Raw genomic sequence first — 15,992 nt, forward strand, 5'->3', positions numbered from 1 at the left:
CGGAGTTTTGCTCTTGTCACCCTGGCTGGAGTGCAATGGTGTGATCTCAGCTCACTGCAACCTCCACCTCCCGAGTTAAAGCAATTATTCTGCCTCAGCCTCCCAAGTAGCTGGGATTACAGGCACCCACCACCACAACCAGCTAATTTTTGTATTTTTAGTAGAGACGAGGTTTCACCATGTTGGGCAGGCTGGTCTTGAACTCCTGACCTCAGGTGATTCATCTGCCTGGGCTTCTCAAAGTGCTGGGATTACAGGTGTGAGCCACCATGCCCGGCCAATTTCTTATAATTTTATTAAGATGTAATTCACTTACATATAATTCACCCATTGCAAGTGCATAATTTGGTAGATTTAGTGTGTTCTCAGAGTTATGCAGCCATCACCATAATCAATTTTCCAATATTTTTGTCATCCCAAAAAGAAGCCCCCCGCATTAGCAGTCAACGCCAATCACCCCATCCCGCTCTAGCCCCGAGCAGCTGCTAATTTTACTTCCCAACTCTGGATTTGGCTACTCTGGAATTTCATTAAGAATGGAATCAGGCTGGGCATGGTGGCTCACGCCTGTAATTCCAACACTTTGGGAGGCCAAGGTGGAGAGATCACTTGAGCCCAGGAGTTTGAGCCCAGCCAGGGCAACATGGCGAAACCCCATTTCTACAAAAATCAGCCAGGTGCGGTGGCATGCGCCTATAGTCCCAGCTACTTGGGAGGCTGTGGTGGGAGGATCACTTGAGTCTGGGAGGCGGAAGCTGCAGTGAGCTGAGATCCTGTCACTGCACTCTAGCCTGAGCAACAGAATGAGACCCTGTCTTGAAAATAAAAAAAGAATAGAATCATACAATATGTGGTCTTTTGAGACTGGCTTCTTTCATTTAGCATAATGTTTTTATATGCTTTACATAGTGTAGCTTTACATAATGTAACATGTGTCAGAACTTCATTCCTTATTTTTGGCCAGTCAGTTAATACTTTCTCAGTGGATATTTTATACACTTCACTTTTTCCCTGCTTAAGATCATAGAATATCAGAATTGTAACTTTACAAGTATATACAGTTTTTTTTTTTCTTTCTTTCCTTCCTTAGGAAACCATGTGTTAGTATATACAGTTTTTAAGGAAATTTATGTTATATATTTTTGTTTATATCCCTCATTGCAAAATTGATGTTGCTTATGCTATAAACAGAACAAAAGTATGTACAGTAAAATTGAAACTCCTTCCATCCACTGAGGTTTTCAAGTTTTTTTGTTTTTGAGACAGTCTCCCTCTGTCACCCAGGCTGGAGTACAGTGGCGCCATCTCAGCTCACTGCAACCTCTGCCTCAAGTGATTCTCCTGCCTCAGCCACACACCCCGCCCCCACCCCACCCCCAGCCAAGTAGCTAGGAATACAGGTGCTCACCACCACCACACCCAGCTGATTTTTTTTTTTTTTTTTTTTTGTAGAGACAGGGTTTCACTATGTTGGCCAGGCTGGTCTCAAACCCTTGACCTCAAGTGATTCACCCACCTCAGCATCCCAAAGTGCTGGGATTACAGGCGTGAGCCACTGTACCCAGCTGTGAAGCACTTTTAAATTGCAGAAAAATCCTGAAAAAAGGTTCTTAAACTAAATTGTATCCTTTAGTAACTTCATGATTATCTACTTAACATAACAGAAGTCCAATTAGAATAAAGAGTATTTCATGGGAAATAAATAAGCGATTTGTAGAGAGTGAAGAAGAGATACCTGGCTCAGAATAGAAACTAGAATTGTCTGGAATATTCCTGGGAAGGATCGAGATGGGACACTGAAGCAACACTGCCCCACAGCCTCTTCTGTAGCTTGGTTGATGTCAGTTCTACTGAGACTTGAGAGTTTGTAGCCTTTTCACTTAGCAGCATTTCTGGGTTTTCTATGCACTGTATTTACAAGGTACCCAGCCTCCTGGCTTTCCCTGTTGAAGAGATCCTTTTTCATGTGGCACAGCCAGAGCTTGAGATGTACCAAGACACTGTGGTCTAAATGTGGCCCCTCAGTGTCCTGGTCTTTTAGTCACCATTTAGGAGAAAGAAGATTGCTAGGTCTGTTCTTAACTCTTTGATATGTTTAAAATGTGCTGTGCTAATTCTTGGCTCAGAGCATCTAGATTCTTTTTTTTTTTTCCCCCTGTATTGTGCTGAGCATCTAGATTCTTGCAGTGGCATTAAAACTTGACTCTCAGTTTGCTTTGCCTTTTTTTGTTTATTTGTTTTAAGATGGAATCTCAGCTGGCTCGAACCTGTAATTTGAACATTTTGGGAGGCCGAGGCAGAAGGATCACTTGAGGCTATGATTTCAAGACCGGCCTGGGCAACATAGTTAGACCCCATCTCTAAAATACAAAAATTAGCCAGGCATGGTGGCACACACCTGTAATCCCAGCTACTTAAGAGGCTGCAGCAGGAGGTCGAGGCTACAGTGAGTCTGATCAAACCATTGCACTCCAACCGGGACAATAGAGGGAGACCCTGTCTCAAATAAATAGAGAAAGGGAGAGAGGGGAAAGGATGAAGGGAGGAGGGAGGAAAGAAAAGAAACAAGAAAGAAAGAAAAATGGGGTTTCACTGGGTTGCCCAGGCTGGACTCAAACGATCCTCTTACTCTCAGCCTCCCAAGTAGCTGGGATTATAGGCATGCACCACTGCACCCAGCTCTCATTTTGCTTTTCAATCTATATGCTGTTACTGGGTGATCTTACCCATTTAATAACAGAATACCTAACATTTGTCAAGCATTTTCTATGTGTTAGGCATTACACTGCACTTTGTATGACTATCTCATTAAATCCTTAAAGCAGCCCTCTAAGATAGGGCACAGTAGCTCATATCTGTAATCTCAGCACTTTGGGAGGCTGAGGCAGAGGCAGGAGGAACACTTGAACCCAGGAGTTCAAGACCAGCGTAGGCAACATAGACCCCCATCTCTCCAAAAAATTAAAATTTAAAACATTGGCCTGACGTTCTTATTGCCTTATTTTACAGAGGAGGAAACTGAGACTCAGAGAAGTCAAGGTCAGATAAAGTAATTGGCAGAACTGACGTTGAAACCCAGGCAGCCTAACTCCAGAGCCTATGTTCTTAACTATACTTTATATTCCATTTTTCATTTTCCTCCTTTCCTTCCTAAAACCTGCTCTGCCTCCTACATTTTCTTTCTTATTTGTCCAATATCCCCAGCTAGAATTGTCAGAAATGATTCTCCAATTCTCCCTCACATAAGTCGTCTTCCTTTCAGTCCTATGTGTCCTTTTCAAGTCACTGTCCCTCCCTTGGCTTCAGCCCTGCCTAAACCCCACCTGGGCGGGGAACAGGAACCGCCCTTGACGGACTCTTCCTTCTGCTCAGTCTATCTCTTACATCTTCCAAGTTGTCATCTAAGAAAGTGAAGATGCTCGTGTCACTGTACCACTTAAAAACCCGTGGACTCCTTTTTTTGTGGTTTTGGTTTTGGTTTGGTTTTTAAGCAGATCACACTGGAACTCTCTCACTTCACATGCTCAGTCAGGTCCTCAAGTGTGTCTTCAGCTCCATTTCCCATCATTCTCCACCCACTTCCCATGCCTTACACTGCTGCCATCCTGAGGCTTCCCTTTTCCTAAGACCTGGGCCAGCCCTGTCCTCGCTCCCTGCATCAGCCTTTGTTCTTCTGCTCTCAGCCTCTTCTGTCTTTGATCTCCCAGGTAGACTCTAGTTAGCTCTCAAGATCCAGACCCCATGCCCCTTTAGTAGCTTTTCCTCAGACTCCTCCAGGGTGAGACAGTCACTCTTAGGGCTGCCCCACACATGCTTAAGCCTCAGCTGTGGTCTCACTCTGCTGGGTGGTCGTTTATCTGTTTATGTCCTTGTCTCCAATGGGTCTTCAGGACAAGGACCAAATCCCTTCAACTTTTAGCACCCAGCACAGAGTAGCTCAATAAATGTTGGTTAAAATGCTTGAAGGAATGTGAAAGAGGTTGTTAAAAACAACAGGAAGTTAGAACTATACTTTCTTCTAAACAAAGGGATTATCTGTGTTTCTCAAAGTAATCTCTTTAGCTAAATCAGCAGGCCTCAGGTAGGATAGGCTAATGTACCGAATGAAAGTGATACATGCAAATGGAGACATCCTTTAATTATAAGTTCCTCTAGGGCAGGGGTCACTTGACAAGGTTAAGATCCCATCTGAGATCATAGCGCCCCTCTCTCCCACTCCCACCCGCATTCATGAGTCTGACCTGGTGGAAAGAACATTCTGTTTAAAGTGAGAGGCCAGGGCTGAAGTCACAGCTCTGCAAATGATCCGCTTTGGGCCTAGAGCCAGTGACTGACTTTTCAGGCTTCACTTTCATGAAGACACATTTGATATTGACTTTTACACTTTTCTTATGGTTAATTTTGATGCAGAGACACTTCACATAGAAAGTGCCTTTTTTGTCATGTATTGATGAACAATAATTCTTAGCTCAGTGCAAATAGGATTGTTGTATCTGAAACCCATCTTCCTTTTCCTTTCAGCTTCAGAATGAGTTAGAGAAAGGTGAGCGGGACAACGCGGAGCTGCAGGAGTTTGCCAACGCCATTCTTCAGCAGATAGCAGACCATTGCCCCGACATCCTAGAGCAAGTGGTCAACGCACTGGAAGAGTCCTCCTGACCCTGCTTTGTGCGGAAGCCTGAGGTGGTCAACCCAGGAGCCAAGAAAGGAGAACTACAAGGAACAGGCACCCGGAACCTTCTTGGCACCAAACACTACAAACTTCATCCCATCTTGCTCACTTGAAGAAGTGTGATTCCAGCACTGTTTCTACATCTGCCATCTTACTCTGCCTTTCTGCTTTGGATGTGGTCTCTACACTAATCTTCCTGATGTTCAGGATGGATAAAAGGTCAAGTCTCTCTGAAGAAGTGCCACCTGGTCGTCCGCAGTGGAGAACTCTGGGAGCTGGTGGCTCTGCCCTGACAGAGGGCCATGGAGCAGAGGAGCCTCTCACCACCTGTCCTCTAACATGAGAACAAACCAGGAATCTACTTGGAGTTCACTGGGCTGAGAGGATGCCTCCAGTGGACCAGAGAGCTGATTGTTCTAATATCACATTAGGTGCTTTCTCCTAAAAGGGTAAAAAACAATCTCAAAAAGAATATTAGAAAAAGAGAAAGGGGGAGGGAAGAGAAAATCGACTCTTCTTTTTACAGTGAGATGCTTTATACAAAGGAGCTCTGAGCAGGCCTCGCGATGGCTTGGGAGTGCTTGTCTGCCACAGTCTGAGTCTTCACCCAGCCCTGCCTGTCTGTCCCAGCCTTCCTCACTCTGTTCCTCAGCCAGTTAACAAGAAGATAGTGTGAACTGTTCTCCACCAGTCTCTCCTGTTTGAGACTGCTGACCTTATCATAGTGAGGTGTTAGATCAAATATCTCTAATTGCAGGAGAGCATATGAGGTTGAAAGAGAACCAGCCAGGGCAACATGGCGAGACCCTGTCTCTACAAAAAAACTAAAAACAGAACATACAAAGTTGACATCTGAGGCCCTGTTGTGCCCACCTGCAGCTGTGCCCCAGTAGCAGATGCCCTGATCATCTCCAGAAGGCTGCCTGCCTACCCCACACCCATGTCCCAAGTTCTGTGGCCCAGTGACCACTGATGTTTTGATCTGTCACTCATCCTGCTAGCTCTGCCCTTGACTCATCCTCTCATAACCTCAGCCTTGTGCATTGCCTGGAACCTTCTTCTGGCATAAATGAAGGTTTCTCGTTCTACACATTCCTTCCTTGATCATTTCATTCAGAGAATATTTATGAAATGCCTACTGTGTCCAAGTCACCCATCCTTGAAAAGGCCACTTTTCAGTGAGGGAGAGGTGTAGTGGAGTCTGTGAGACATACCTGCCTGAGCAGGAGCTCTAAGTAGCTTGCCCTTTCCTCTCCCTTTCTTAAGAAAAGGTATCTTTTCTAGAAAAGTTCCCTAATGGAATTCCTAAGTTTGGGGGCCTCAGTCACCCACTTGCCTATAGGATTCTATTTGATAATTCTGGATTTTTGCTGTTCGTTGTTGCCCTTAGAGAGACTCTGAGTATCTACTTGTGGGTGGCCATTTCCTACCACCTGCATGTACCTCATGGAACTCAGCCAGCTTCATGTTGCAAATCAGAAAGCGGACCCCAAGACTGCAAATCCAATGGAAGGTACTGGCGTTAAGGGCATCTTCCCAAGTATGGACAGTGGCAGTCATAAGTAATTAGGCACCAAGAAGTAGCCCACTTAGCCCGAATGTAGCCCTTTGACCACCTCTACCACCAGAACCCAGCAGACACATCTTCTGATAAGAATTGCTTGCTGGACTCTAAAATGTTTTTGTTTTGCATTTTCTCGTCACCTTCCCCACTTACTGAGAGAATTTAAACTCTCTAAAGTCAGCACAGCCCCATCAGTCCAAGAACTTCCCACCACCAGCCCTTGACTGTCTCATTAACTTATATGGTCAGCTCTCCAGCTCCCCTTATTCCCTGCTGTAAAACAATTCCTCTCCCTGTGAGAAACTGTGGAGCATTTCTTACTGAAGGTTTAAATGGACTCTGCTCATAAACCTCTAACTGAGATGCTTCCTGAGAGCAAGGCTGGTGAGAGAGGGGTGCAGGAGTTAGTAAGTGGTGGTCCTTTGTGGTCAATTACCTCAATTCTGTTTATTGCTGGGCCCCTAAATCACGTGGAAAGCTCCCAGTACTTCAAGGCAGGAGTATTAGAATCTCACTTTATCTACCATAATGTAAAGGAATGGGGTATGATAACAGCCATCACAGGCCACAGCAGAACCAAGAAAGCAGGTGAGGCAATGCCTAAAGTGGCCTGACCCTGGCCCTGGCCAGCTGTTCTCCCTCTGGTCTAGCAGCAAGGGCATCAAGCAGACATCCCAGATCCCACCCACGTGGCCTTTCTCATCAGGTACAGCACCTCCACTCTCACCTGCTGGGTGAGTGACTCTCTCTTCGTCTCAACATTCTCTATCACTTCCCCTCCAGAAAAACTTACAAAAGGAAGCCCTCTGTGACCGTGCTTCTGAGAAGAAAATTTCTGGGACAGATGTCATCTGTCTGGTCTCTATGAACAGCAAGGAATCTTCTTGGTCCCTCTTGGGCACTGGTCTGGCATCTCCAATGATCTGGAGCCTGGCTAAGAGTTCAATGATAAACATGGCCTGCCTTTACGCTGTAGGGCAAGTGGATGCAGTTTGTAGCATTCAGAGTATCTCACTGAGTCTAGAACATTCACTGAACCAATACTTACCAAATGTCCCACTCCCGTCTCACTAGGACTTGTCATTCCATGGCCCTCTCCTAGTAGTCATGGTTTCATAAGGTCACACACGTGCTTCTGACGTTACATAGCCTTGAAAACTCACTGTGGGTTGCCCTTACTACTCTTCCCCAGACTCATCCATTGGCAAGTCTAGTTGCCCTTTGCACCTAAAGATCTGTACCCCAAGTCAGTGTCACTGTAAAGAGGGCAAGAAGAAGAGTGGGTGTGATCCCAGAGGGGTTTTGTAACTGAAGAATTGAATCACTGATGAAGGGTCTCCATTGAGATTTGCAAGGACTTTGATACCATTTGAAATGGGAAAGATTTTGAATGGGCTTTAACCCATTCAAATATGGATGGGACTGGGCATAAGAAATATGGATGGGACCGGGCACAATGGCTCACACCTGTAATCCTAGCACTTTCGGAGGCTGAGGTGGGCACATCACCTGCGATCAGGAGTCAAGACCAGCCTGGTCAACATGGCAAAACCCCATCTTTACTAAATTAGCCAGGCTTGGTGGTGGACACCTGTAATCACAGCTACTTGGTAGGCAGGAGAATCACTTGAGCCTGGGAGGCAGAGGCTGCAGTGAGCCAAGATCACATCAGTGCACTCCAGCCTGGGTGACAGAGCAAGACTGAGCTTTTAGGGAGGCAGAGGCAGGAGGATAGCTTGAACCCAGGAGTTCAAGACCCGCCTGGGCAATATAGAAAGATCCCATTCTCCACAAAAAGGAAAAAAAAAGAAATGTAGATGGGAATCACCAAATTCATCTCAGCTCTAACCTTTTAACCTTTGTCCTTGCACTTTACAATCTAAAGAAGATCTGCGGATGGCTCTCCGCCCTCCTCATACTTGGGTTTTAGAAGTAACTTGTAAAGCAGACTACACCCAAGGCCGCCTCCAGTGTTGAGAGTGGCATTGTGATTTGCCATTTTTTGTCAGTTGAAGTCTGATTTTCCATGAGAAACTTGCAGGCTCACCCAGCCCCAAAGTGAGAGAAGAGGAAGGCAGAGTCATCACAGACACAGTCTTAGCCACCTGTTGAACTAATCCCTCCCCTATTGAGGGTCAGGGTTGTGAAGGAAACCATAATGTGTCACCCCAAAACACAAATGTTTCCAAACTGCCCATCCACTGGCATTTGGATTTGCTGCAGAGTCCCGTTCCTCCCGGAGCCATCCCGCCCTCCTGATGACCGCGTGACTTCGGTGTAGGCCCTGTGGCTACCCTCGGAGTCTTTGACGGAAGAGCCAAGTGGGAGACCTCGCTGCATGGAGTGCGACACCACAAGGCATTTCCCAAAGCCCAGGGGACCCTGTGTCAGCAAATACCAGTAACTTCACATCTGTTCCTGGCCTCATCCTCGCCTGCCTGGGTTCGGAACTGAGGGAAAAGGATGAGGAGACTGCAGTGCATGAAGCATCCTCTGTAGAGCAAGGCCAGCCCATCCATCACTGCCAGCCCTGGGCTTCTCAGGAAGGGACATGAACCACTCAAAGGAATGTCTTAAAAAGAATCTGGAGTTTCCCCCATGCAAATTAGGGAATAATTAGGCAAGAAAAGACATACATTACAGGGAAATCCTTCTGAACAAAATGGCTGTCTTTACTCTTTTTAAGCAAAAACTATCTCTGACTTTTTAGTGTCAAAACTGTAACCAACTGTCTCCTGATTTTTTCTAATGTGTTTGGCAAGTGCTGTGACCCTGTTGTAGGTTCTTCTCCTGACTCTTGGGGGAGAAGTGGTTTTAGGGCTTGATTTGGGGGAGCGGGTTTTTGTCCCATCCCACCTCCTCTCTTCTTTCTCTGCTTGTCGATATTGTCTGTGTGATTCAGAGAATTGGGACAGTTACATTGTGTCTATTATTGAGATTATTAAAAGATTAAAACGTAGTTGTAGAAATGAAAAATTAAAGAGCTGTGTTTTTAAAATGCAAACCAATATTTTGTTAATAAAGGAATTCAAGCTATGGGGCAGCCACATTCCCCTCCTCCTCCCAAGCTGGCATAGGTGGCCCCGGGCTGGCAGCTTAGGTAGTGACTGCTTGGGGGAGAAGACACCTGCTGAGCAAAGGGAACGAGAATTCGGGGCTCAGAGCCTCGCACTGTGCCAGGTTTTTCCTATACATGCTCAGGATCTCTGGGTAGAGGTTTCACAGTTTGTGACCCCATAACCACCCTCACCCCACGTGGGTCCTAGCTCAGTGTGCCTAATACTGCATGGTAACCTGGACTTGACCCTGAAGCCCCTGCCTGGCAGGCCACAGGACCTCTCCTGCCCACTTGGTGCTATCTCATCCAGTGACCCACCCAGCATAGGTGAGCACTGACCAGCCTGGAGCCTGCATTCCAGGTGGAATGAACTGTACTCCATGTCAGTTCCTTCTGGCTTCAGGCCCTCGATTATCTCCCTTTGAGCTTTTTCAGACCCCAGATCTCCTAGGCCCAGGCTCGCTCTCTTGGCCCCAGAGATGCCACTGTCGATAAAGGAAGTGAACCCTCCTGAAGCCAGAGATTCTCCCTGACCAGAGCAGGACCTCTGGGTCCAGCCCCTCTTTCCACACCACGCCAGTATTGCATCCATCTACTGCAGCCACACGTCCTGAGGGCAGCACCACCCACTCTGGCCTGCTGGCCCATTGCAGGACTGGCCCGGGCACTGCAGCATGTCCAGTGGGGCCTGTGGTTTGCTCCCCTATGCATCAGAAGAGAAGTGTTGCACTTTATGGAGGAGCTGAGGAGCACCGGGCCCGCCCCCTTGTAGCTTGAGTTCCTTTTGGTAACAGTAGCAGCCTCCATGGTGGTGTCTGTGATGCAAATGCACCCGCTGCCTTCAACTGTATGTGTGTGTTCCTGCTGGAGTTGTGTTACTGACAGGATAATGACATTACAAAAAAATCGTGTTATATTCAACTTTGCCTTGATAATTATTGTAAACACTTTGTTCATTTTTTCTTTTTTATTCACAAACTAAATCCACCAGGAATTATAAAGTTATTTAAAAACTGTGTGCTGTGTCCTTCTTTGAGTCTCACCCAGCTGATCATCTAGGCAAGATGTGTCCTCAAATGCTACAAAAGATGAATGAGGCCGTAGTTCCCAAGAGGCCAACTGCAGTGGTAGGCAACCGGAGAGCTGGGGGTCCCAGGGTTTAGGGTGGGTGTGGGAGTCACCACCCTAATGGGCATGGGGCCGCATCCCCCCGCCTGTTGTGACCTCAGAAGAGTGAGCCTCCTTTCCCTTCCCGCCTGATCTCCAGGTTTGCATCTTTCAATTCCCAGTTCCCTTTTTCCTGCTTTACATCCGCAGCCCCAGGCCAGGTTTTCCATGTCATATCTCACTCGTCCAGAGCTTAGAGTAGGTGCCCGGCGTGGAGGGATGGGGTTGCTCTCATGCCAAGATAGAAGAGCTGTGAGGACGGTCCACTGAGGGAGGGCTTTGCCCAGAACTGGGACTCAAGCTTCAGTGGGGCGTGCTCTGATGCACTGACTCGGTCGTGCAGGCCGTGTCAACAGAAAGTGTGAGTCCGAGAGTAAAAGGAGCCAAGAAACCCTGTGCTTGGACACGGCTGTCATTTCCAGCTTTGGTGTTTGTCTTGGGCCTTATGCTCAATAAGAAATTATTCTGGGAATTTTTTTTTTTTTTTTTTTTTTGAGGCAGTCTCGCTCTGTCACCAGAGTGGAGTGCAGTGGTGTGATCTGGGCTCACTGCAACCTCCACCTCAGTTCAAGAGATTCTTCTGCCTCAGCCTCCCCAGTAGCTGGGATTACAGGCATGTGCCACCACGCCCAGCTAATATTTTGTATTTTTAGTAGAGAAAAGAGTTTCACCATGTTGGCCAGGATGGTCTCGATCTCCCGACCTCATGATCCACCCTCCTTGGCCTCCCAAAGTTCCAGGATTACAGGCATGAGCCACTGCTCTGGGCCCGGGAATATCTTTTATGAGAATTACTTTTTTGCTTAGCCTCACTTCTTTGTCTACCCCAGAAAGGAATCATGTCAACTTCCTGCATTCCTTCCCTGTCCCATGTAAATTCTGTCGTGCACTGGGTGTTGGCACTTGGGAATTTTAACAGGCGAGTCCACATTCATTCCTGGTCAGCCTTCCCAGTGTCAGGGTCCCACCCTGGCCTCCCTCTCTGCAGCCAGAGCAGCTGTTGGGAAGCTCTGCCAGGGGAGGAGTGCCCAGGAGACAGGGCCGCAGGGCTGAGGTTGCTTGTACTTTCATCATATGAAGCAGGAACAATTTTACTAGCAAACCATGTATTATTCTGCACAATATAAAATCACAGCCACAAGCAGATGTGTCCACTGAAAACTGTCAGATTACACTGTAAGCTGTTTGCAGGGTTTTCCATTCATCTTTTTTTACTATTTATTCACCCTGCGTTCTACCAGCAGTGAGTTGCCAGCAAGTGGATGCAAAGACAATACATTTAAGGAGAATGTGACAGCGTTAAGAATTCCATCCATTAATTTTTTTTTTCTGAATTGAGGAAAGGTTACTAATACTTGTTTGTTTGTTTGTTTGTTTGAGTGGAGTATCTCAGACTGGCTCGAAAATTATTAAGAACTAGTTAGGGACTGGGTGCTGTGGTGGAAACTTTTTTTTTTTTTTTTTGAGACAGAGTCTTGCTCTGTCACCAGGCTGGAGTGCAGTGGTGCTATCTCAGCTCACTGCAACCTCTACCTCCCGGGTTCAACTGATTCCCCTGCCTCAGCCTCCCTAGTAGCTGGGACTACAGGTGTGTGCCACTACGCCCGGCCAAGTTTTTGTATTTTAGTAGAAACGAGATTTCACCATGTTGGCCAGGATGGTCTCCATCTGATCTTGCGATCCACCCGCCTCAGCCTCCCAAAGTGCTGGGATTACAGGCGTGAGCCACTGTGCCCAACCAAGTGGAAACCTTTAATCCCAACACTTTGGGAGTCCAAGGTGGGAAGATCACTTGAGGCCAGGAGTTCGAAACCAGCCTGGACAACATAGCGCAACCTCTCTCGCTACAAAAAAATGTAGCTGGGCATGGTGGCATGTGCCTGTAGTCCCAGCTGCTCTGGAGGCTGAGGCAAGAGGATGACTTAAGCCTGGGAGATTGAGGCTGCAGTGTACTGCAGTGATCACACCACTGCACCCCAGCCTAGGAGTGTAGAGAGAAACACTGTCTTAAAAATAATAACTAGTTAGGCTCTGGGGCTAAGGAGAAGCGGGTTTGCAGTTTGTGAGCTTTCCTGGGTGTCCTGGAAGGACCTGGACTTGCAGACTGCAGCCCCTTGACCTCCCAGCCTCTCCTTCACCTCTGAAAGAATGCCTTCATCCCTGCCCGCAGCCTAGGTCATAATGAAGATGCCATAGGTTGATCTTTTTCCTTTTTGAAATTTCCTTTAAGACTAGGAGCATAAATTACTTTCTTCACATCTGTGATTTGCTTAAAAAGCATGTCTGTTGGGGAGGAGCAAGGATGAGGAGCAGGATATGGAGACAAAAAGATGGGCCAGAGGTTGGTAATTATGAAGCTGGGGAACTGGGTGCGTGGGGTATGTTAGTTCTTTCTCCTTATTCTTGTGTTTGAATTTTTCCTGAATCAGTTAAATATTCACATCCTTCAACTGTACTTGCCCAAGCAACATATACAGGCCTCTTCCCCACCGATCCAAGCAATCTGCATTCGGAAATGGCCACCACAGCGCTCCATTCAGAATTCGTACTCCCCTATGTTCTAGACTCCAGGCTACAAATAATAAAAGCGAGTGACATGTGGACCACCTGCCAGCTTCAGTTCTGAGCACTGGGCAGGTTTGGTGTCAGTTCACCTGTGTAGCGGTCCTACAAGGTAGGTACCGTTACCCCCTTTTCCAGGAGAGGCACAAAATGGACGCATGGCCTTCCCAGCATCACACAGCGTGTTAGTGATGAAACTAGAATTCACACCGGCTCTGTCTCCAGAGTGTGGGTTCTTCAGCCCACTGCTGTGGCCACTTCCCAGGGAGGACAGTCTGCTGGGGACAGCTCAGCCCAGTGAAGTGCAGCAGGGCACAAGAGCAGGCAGTGCTCGTCACAGAGCTTCGACAGGCGGATTTTACCAGAAAAGGAGTTAAGGGAGGCCAAAAAGACAGATGAGCAAGACCAGGGAGGTAAGGAAGTACAAGGAGGACACTTGGGACAGCAAGGGGCCAGTGTGGACAGAGAATATGTGTACTGCCTGGCTTCAGAGCGACGAGGAGCAGACATGGTGGCCACAGGTGCAGCATGAAAGTGGGTCCCTAGGGCCCCAGGAAGGAGGCCAGTTTAAGAGACACAATCTCACAGCCCCAGCTGTCCTGACCCCTCCCCAGCTACTGATGAAGAAAAGCCCCCCAGGGGCTGATATAAAAAAGAAAACACCGCCGGGCGCAGTGGCTCAAGTCTGTAATCCCAGCACTTTGGGAGGCCAAGGCAGGTGGATCACGAGGTCAAGAGATCGAGACCATCCTGGTCAACATGGTGAAACCCCATCTCTACTAAAAATAAAAAAAATTAGCTGGGCACGGTGGTGCATGCCTGTAATCCCAGCTACTCAGGAGGCTGAGGCAGGAGAATAGCCTGAACCCAGGAGGCAGAGGTTGCGGTGAGCCGAGGTCGCGCCATTGCACTCCAGCCTGGCTAACAAGAGCGAAACTCCGTCTCAAAAAAAAAAAAAAAAGAAAAGAAAACACATCTGGACACACCCACTCTGGAGTTACCAGCCTGTGACCTGAGGGAAGCCTTCCAGGCTGTGCGCAGAGAAGCTATGGGAGAGAACACTGCTCCCCTAAGGCAAGGAGGATGTTCTTATCTATACATTTAGAGACACTTCTGGCTCTGTCACCCAGGCTGGTATGTAGTGGTGCAATTATAGCTCACTATACCCTCCAACTCCTGGGCTCAAGTAATCCTCCTGCCTCAGCCTCCTGAGTAGCTGGGATAACAGGTATGTGCCACCATGCCCAGCCAATTTTTTAAACTCTTGTAGAGATGAGGTCTCACTATGTTGCCCAGGCTGGTTTGAATCCCGAGCTCAGGCGATCCTCCCACCTCAGCCTCCCTAAATGCTGGGATACAGGTGGGAGCTGTTGTGCACAGCTGATATGTGACATTATTTAGCAGAGCTTCACTGCATCCAGGCAGGTGGGCCCTTTTGAAAGGACATCACTTCATCTTCAGTTACTCAACAGCAGGTGTGTATTTTGCCTCCCTTCACCTGCTTTTCCGGCAGAGAAACTAGAAATCAAAGATTCAGTTGCCCTGAGTTACACAACAACTTAACTGGACCTGGGTTCAGAGTGGCTCCATCAGCTTCCAAAGCTTTCTCTGGCCTTAGACTCCCCGACAGACTCAGAGCAGTGGAGGCATCAGGGCCATCCTGGGGCTGGGGGCTTCAGAGGAGAGACGGAAATACCATGAGTGGCTTGGTCACCGTTAGAGTGGATGTGAGTCACACCAGGATTTCAGGCTCCATTTGGCTCTGGGCACTGTATTTCCTAGGAAGGAGGCAATGAAGCCCTATGAATGTTCTCTCCTTCAGGCCCTTGACGGGACAGGAATGAGGTCTGCAGGCTTGGTGATGCCCTGCCAGCCCTCCCTGTCCACAGGGACCATTCCTTTGCCATGTCATCTGGGGAAGAAGCCATCCCCTGCCATAGGCAATGGCTTACAGTGTGGCTTGATATACCCGCAGCCTTCGGCCAGTTCCAGCCGTGAAGCAGTATTCTTCCATCTCTTCTGATGTTTCCAGCATGCACCGTTCATCTTTCCCTTTAAGTTAACACTCAGTTCCGTCTTGGCAGCGCTGGCCCCTTCCCAGCCCCTTGGTCTCAGTCTCAGCCGCACTTGGTCACCTCAGCCTTGCTCACGCGGGTGAAGAACTTGAGCCTCGCTCCTTTGAAACAGGAGAGTCAGATGTGTGCAAAAAAAAAAAGCATCAGATGTCTGAGAAACTTCCATAACGAAAACCTATCTCCGGCATCTGAAAGAATTCACACTTGAAAGATATTCCTGCTGGGTTCATCTTGGACTCACGCTTTTTTGTTACCATGGTCTTATTCTTCAGGGTTGTGGGAATCTGCATCTTGACCTGGCCTTGTGCAGGCTATAATGGGTTGGCATGCCCGGACTCCTCCCTCTGCTTTTGTGCAGGCTCCTGTGCCAGGAATACAACCCAGAATTGAGGACTTCCGTGTGACGGCCCCCCAGCTGCCATCTCGTCTCCCAGGGCAGCCAGGGTTAGGCCTTGAGGTCGGCGGTAAACCCCAGTGTACACAGGCAGCGACCTTAGCCAAGCAGGGCAGGTCCAGGTGAATGGGTGCAGGGAGGCGTGCCACGTCTCTCCATCCCAAAGTTCTTCTTGGTTTTTATCCTAAGTACAGATGTCAGGATGACCCAGCAGCTTTGAGGAGCCATCTGGCCCTTTAGGCAAGAAGCCAGTCAGCCCTGCTCATCCCACGGTCAGGCCTCGGCACTCTCATGGGGCCAGCTGCAGGGGATGGGGGAGGCTGGCTCCAGGGGCCACTGACCTGTCTCAGGGGAGGCTGCCTCTGACTGCACTGGCCTCCCGGAGCACAGCCTCTGTGGGACCTACATGCTGCGAAATGGCAAAGAACCAGCTCTCCATTTCAGGGCAGAGTGGGGCCTGGATTGTGGGAACCTTGGCCTTGAACATGAAGGCAGGTGGG

The 15,992-nt window shown here is 48.2% G+C and overlaps 1 protein-coding gene across 32 annotated transcripts in view; it reads left to right on the forward strand.

Moving 5' to 3' along the window:
- ERC1 (ELKS/RAB6-interacting/CAST family member 1) overlaps positions 1–10,307 on the forward strand; it is a 518,863-nt gene extending 508,556 nt beyond the window's left edge. For 27 of the 32 annotated variants that reach the window (XR_013522487.1, XR_013522495.1, XR_013522490.1 and 24 more), the window contains one exon: positions 4,522–10,307. Coding sequence is in view for 11 of the 32 variants with exons in the window: in XM_078338382.1 (XP_078194508.1) it covers positions 4,522–4,659 (138 nt within the window). In the remaining 21 variants the exon portion in view is untranslated. The remainder of the gene's footprint in view (positions 1–4,521) is intronic. The other 5 variants (XR_013522488.1, XR_013522498.1, XR_013522494.1 and 2 more) reach the window with 1 other exon arrangement.
- The last annotated feature ends 5,685 nt before the right edge of the window (positions 10,308–15,992 follow it).

This window comes from Callithrix jacchus, chromosome 9, assembly GCF_049354715.1.
Source record: "Callithrix jacchus isolate 240 chromosome 9, calJac240_pri, whole genome shotgun sequence".
Lineage (NCBI taxonomy): Eukaryota > Metazoa > Chordata > Mammalia > Primates > Cebidae > Callithrix > Callithrix jacchus.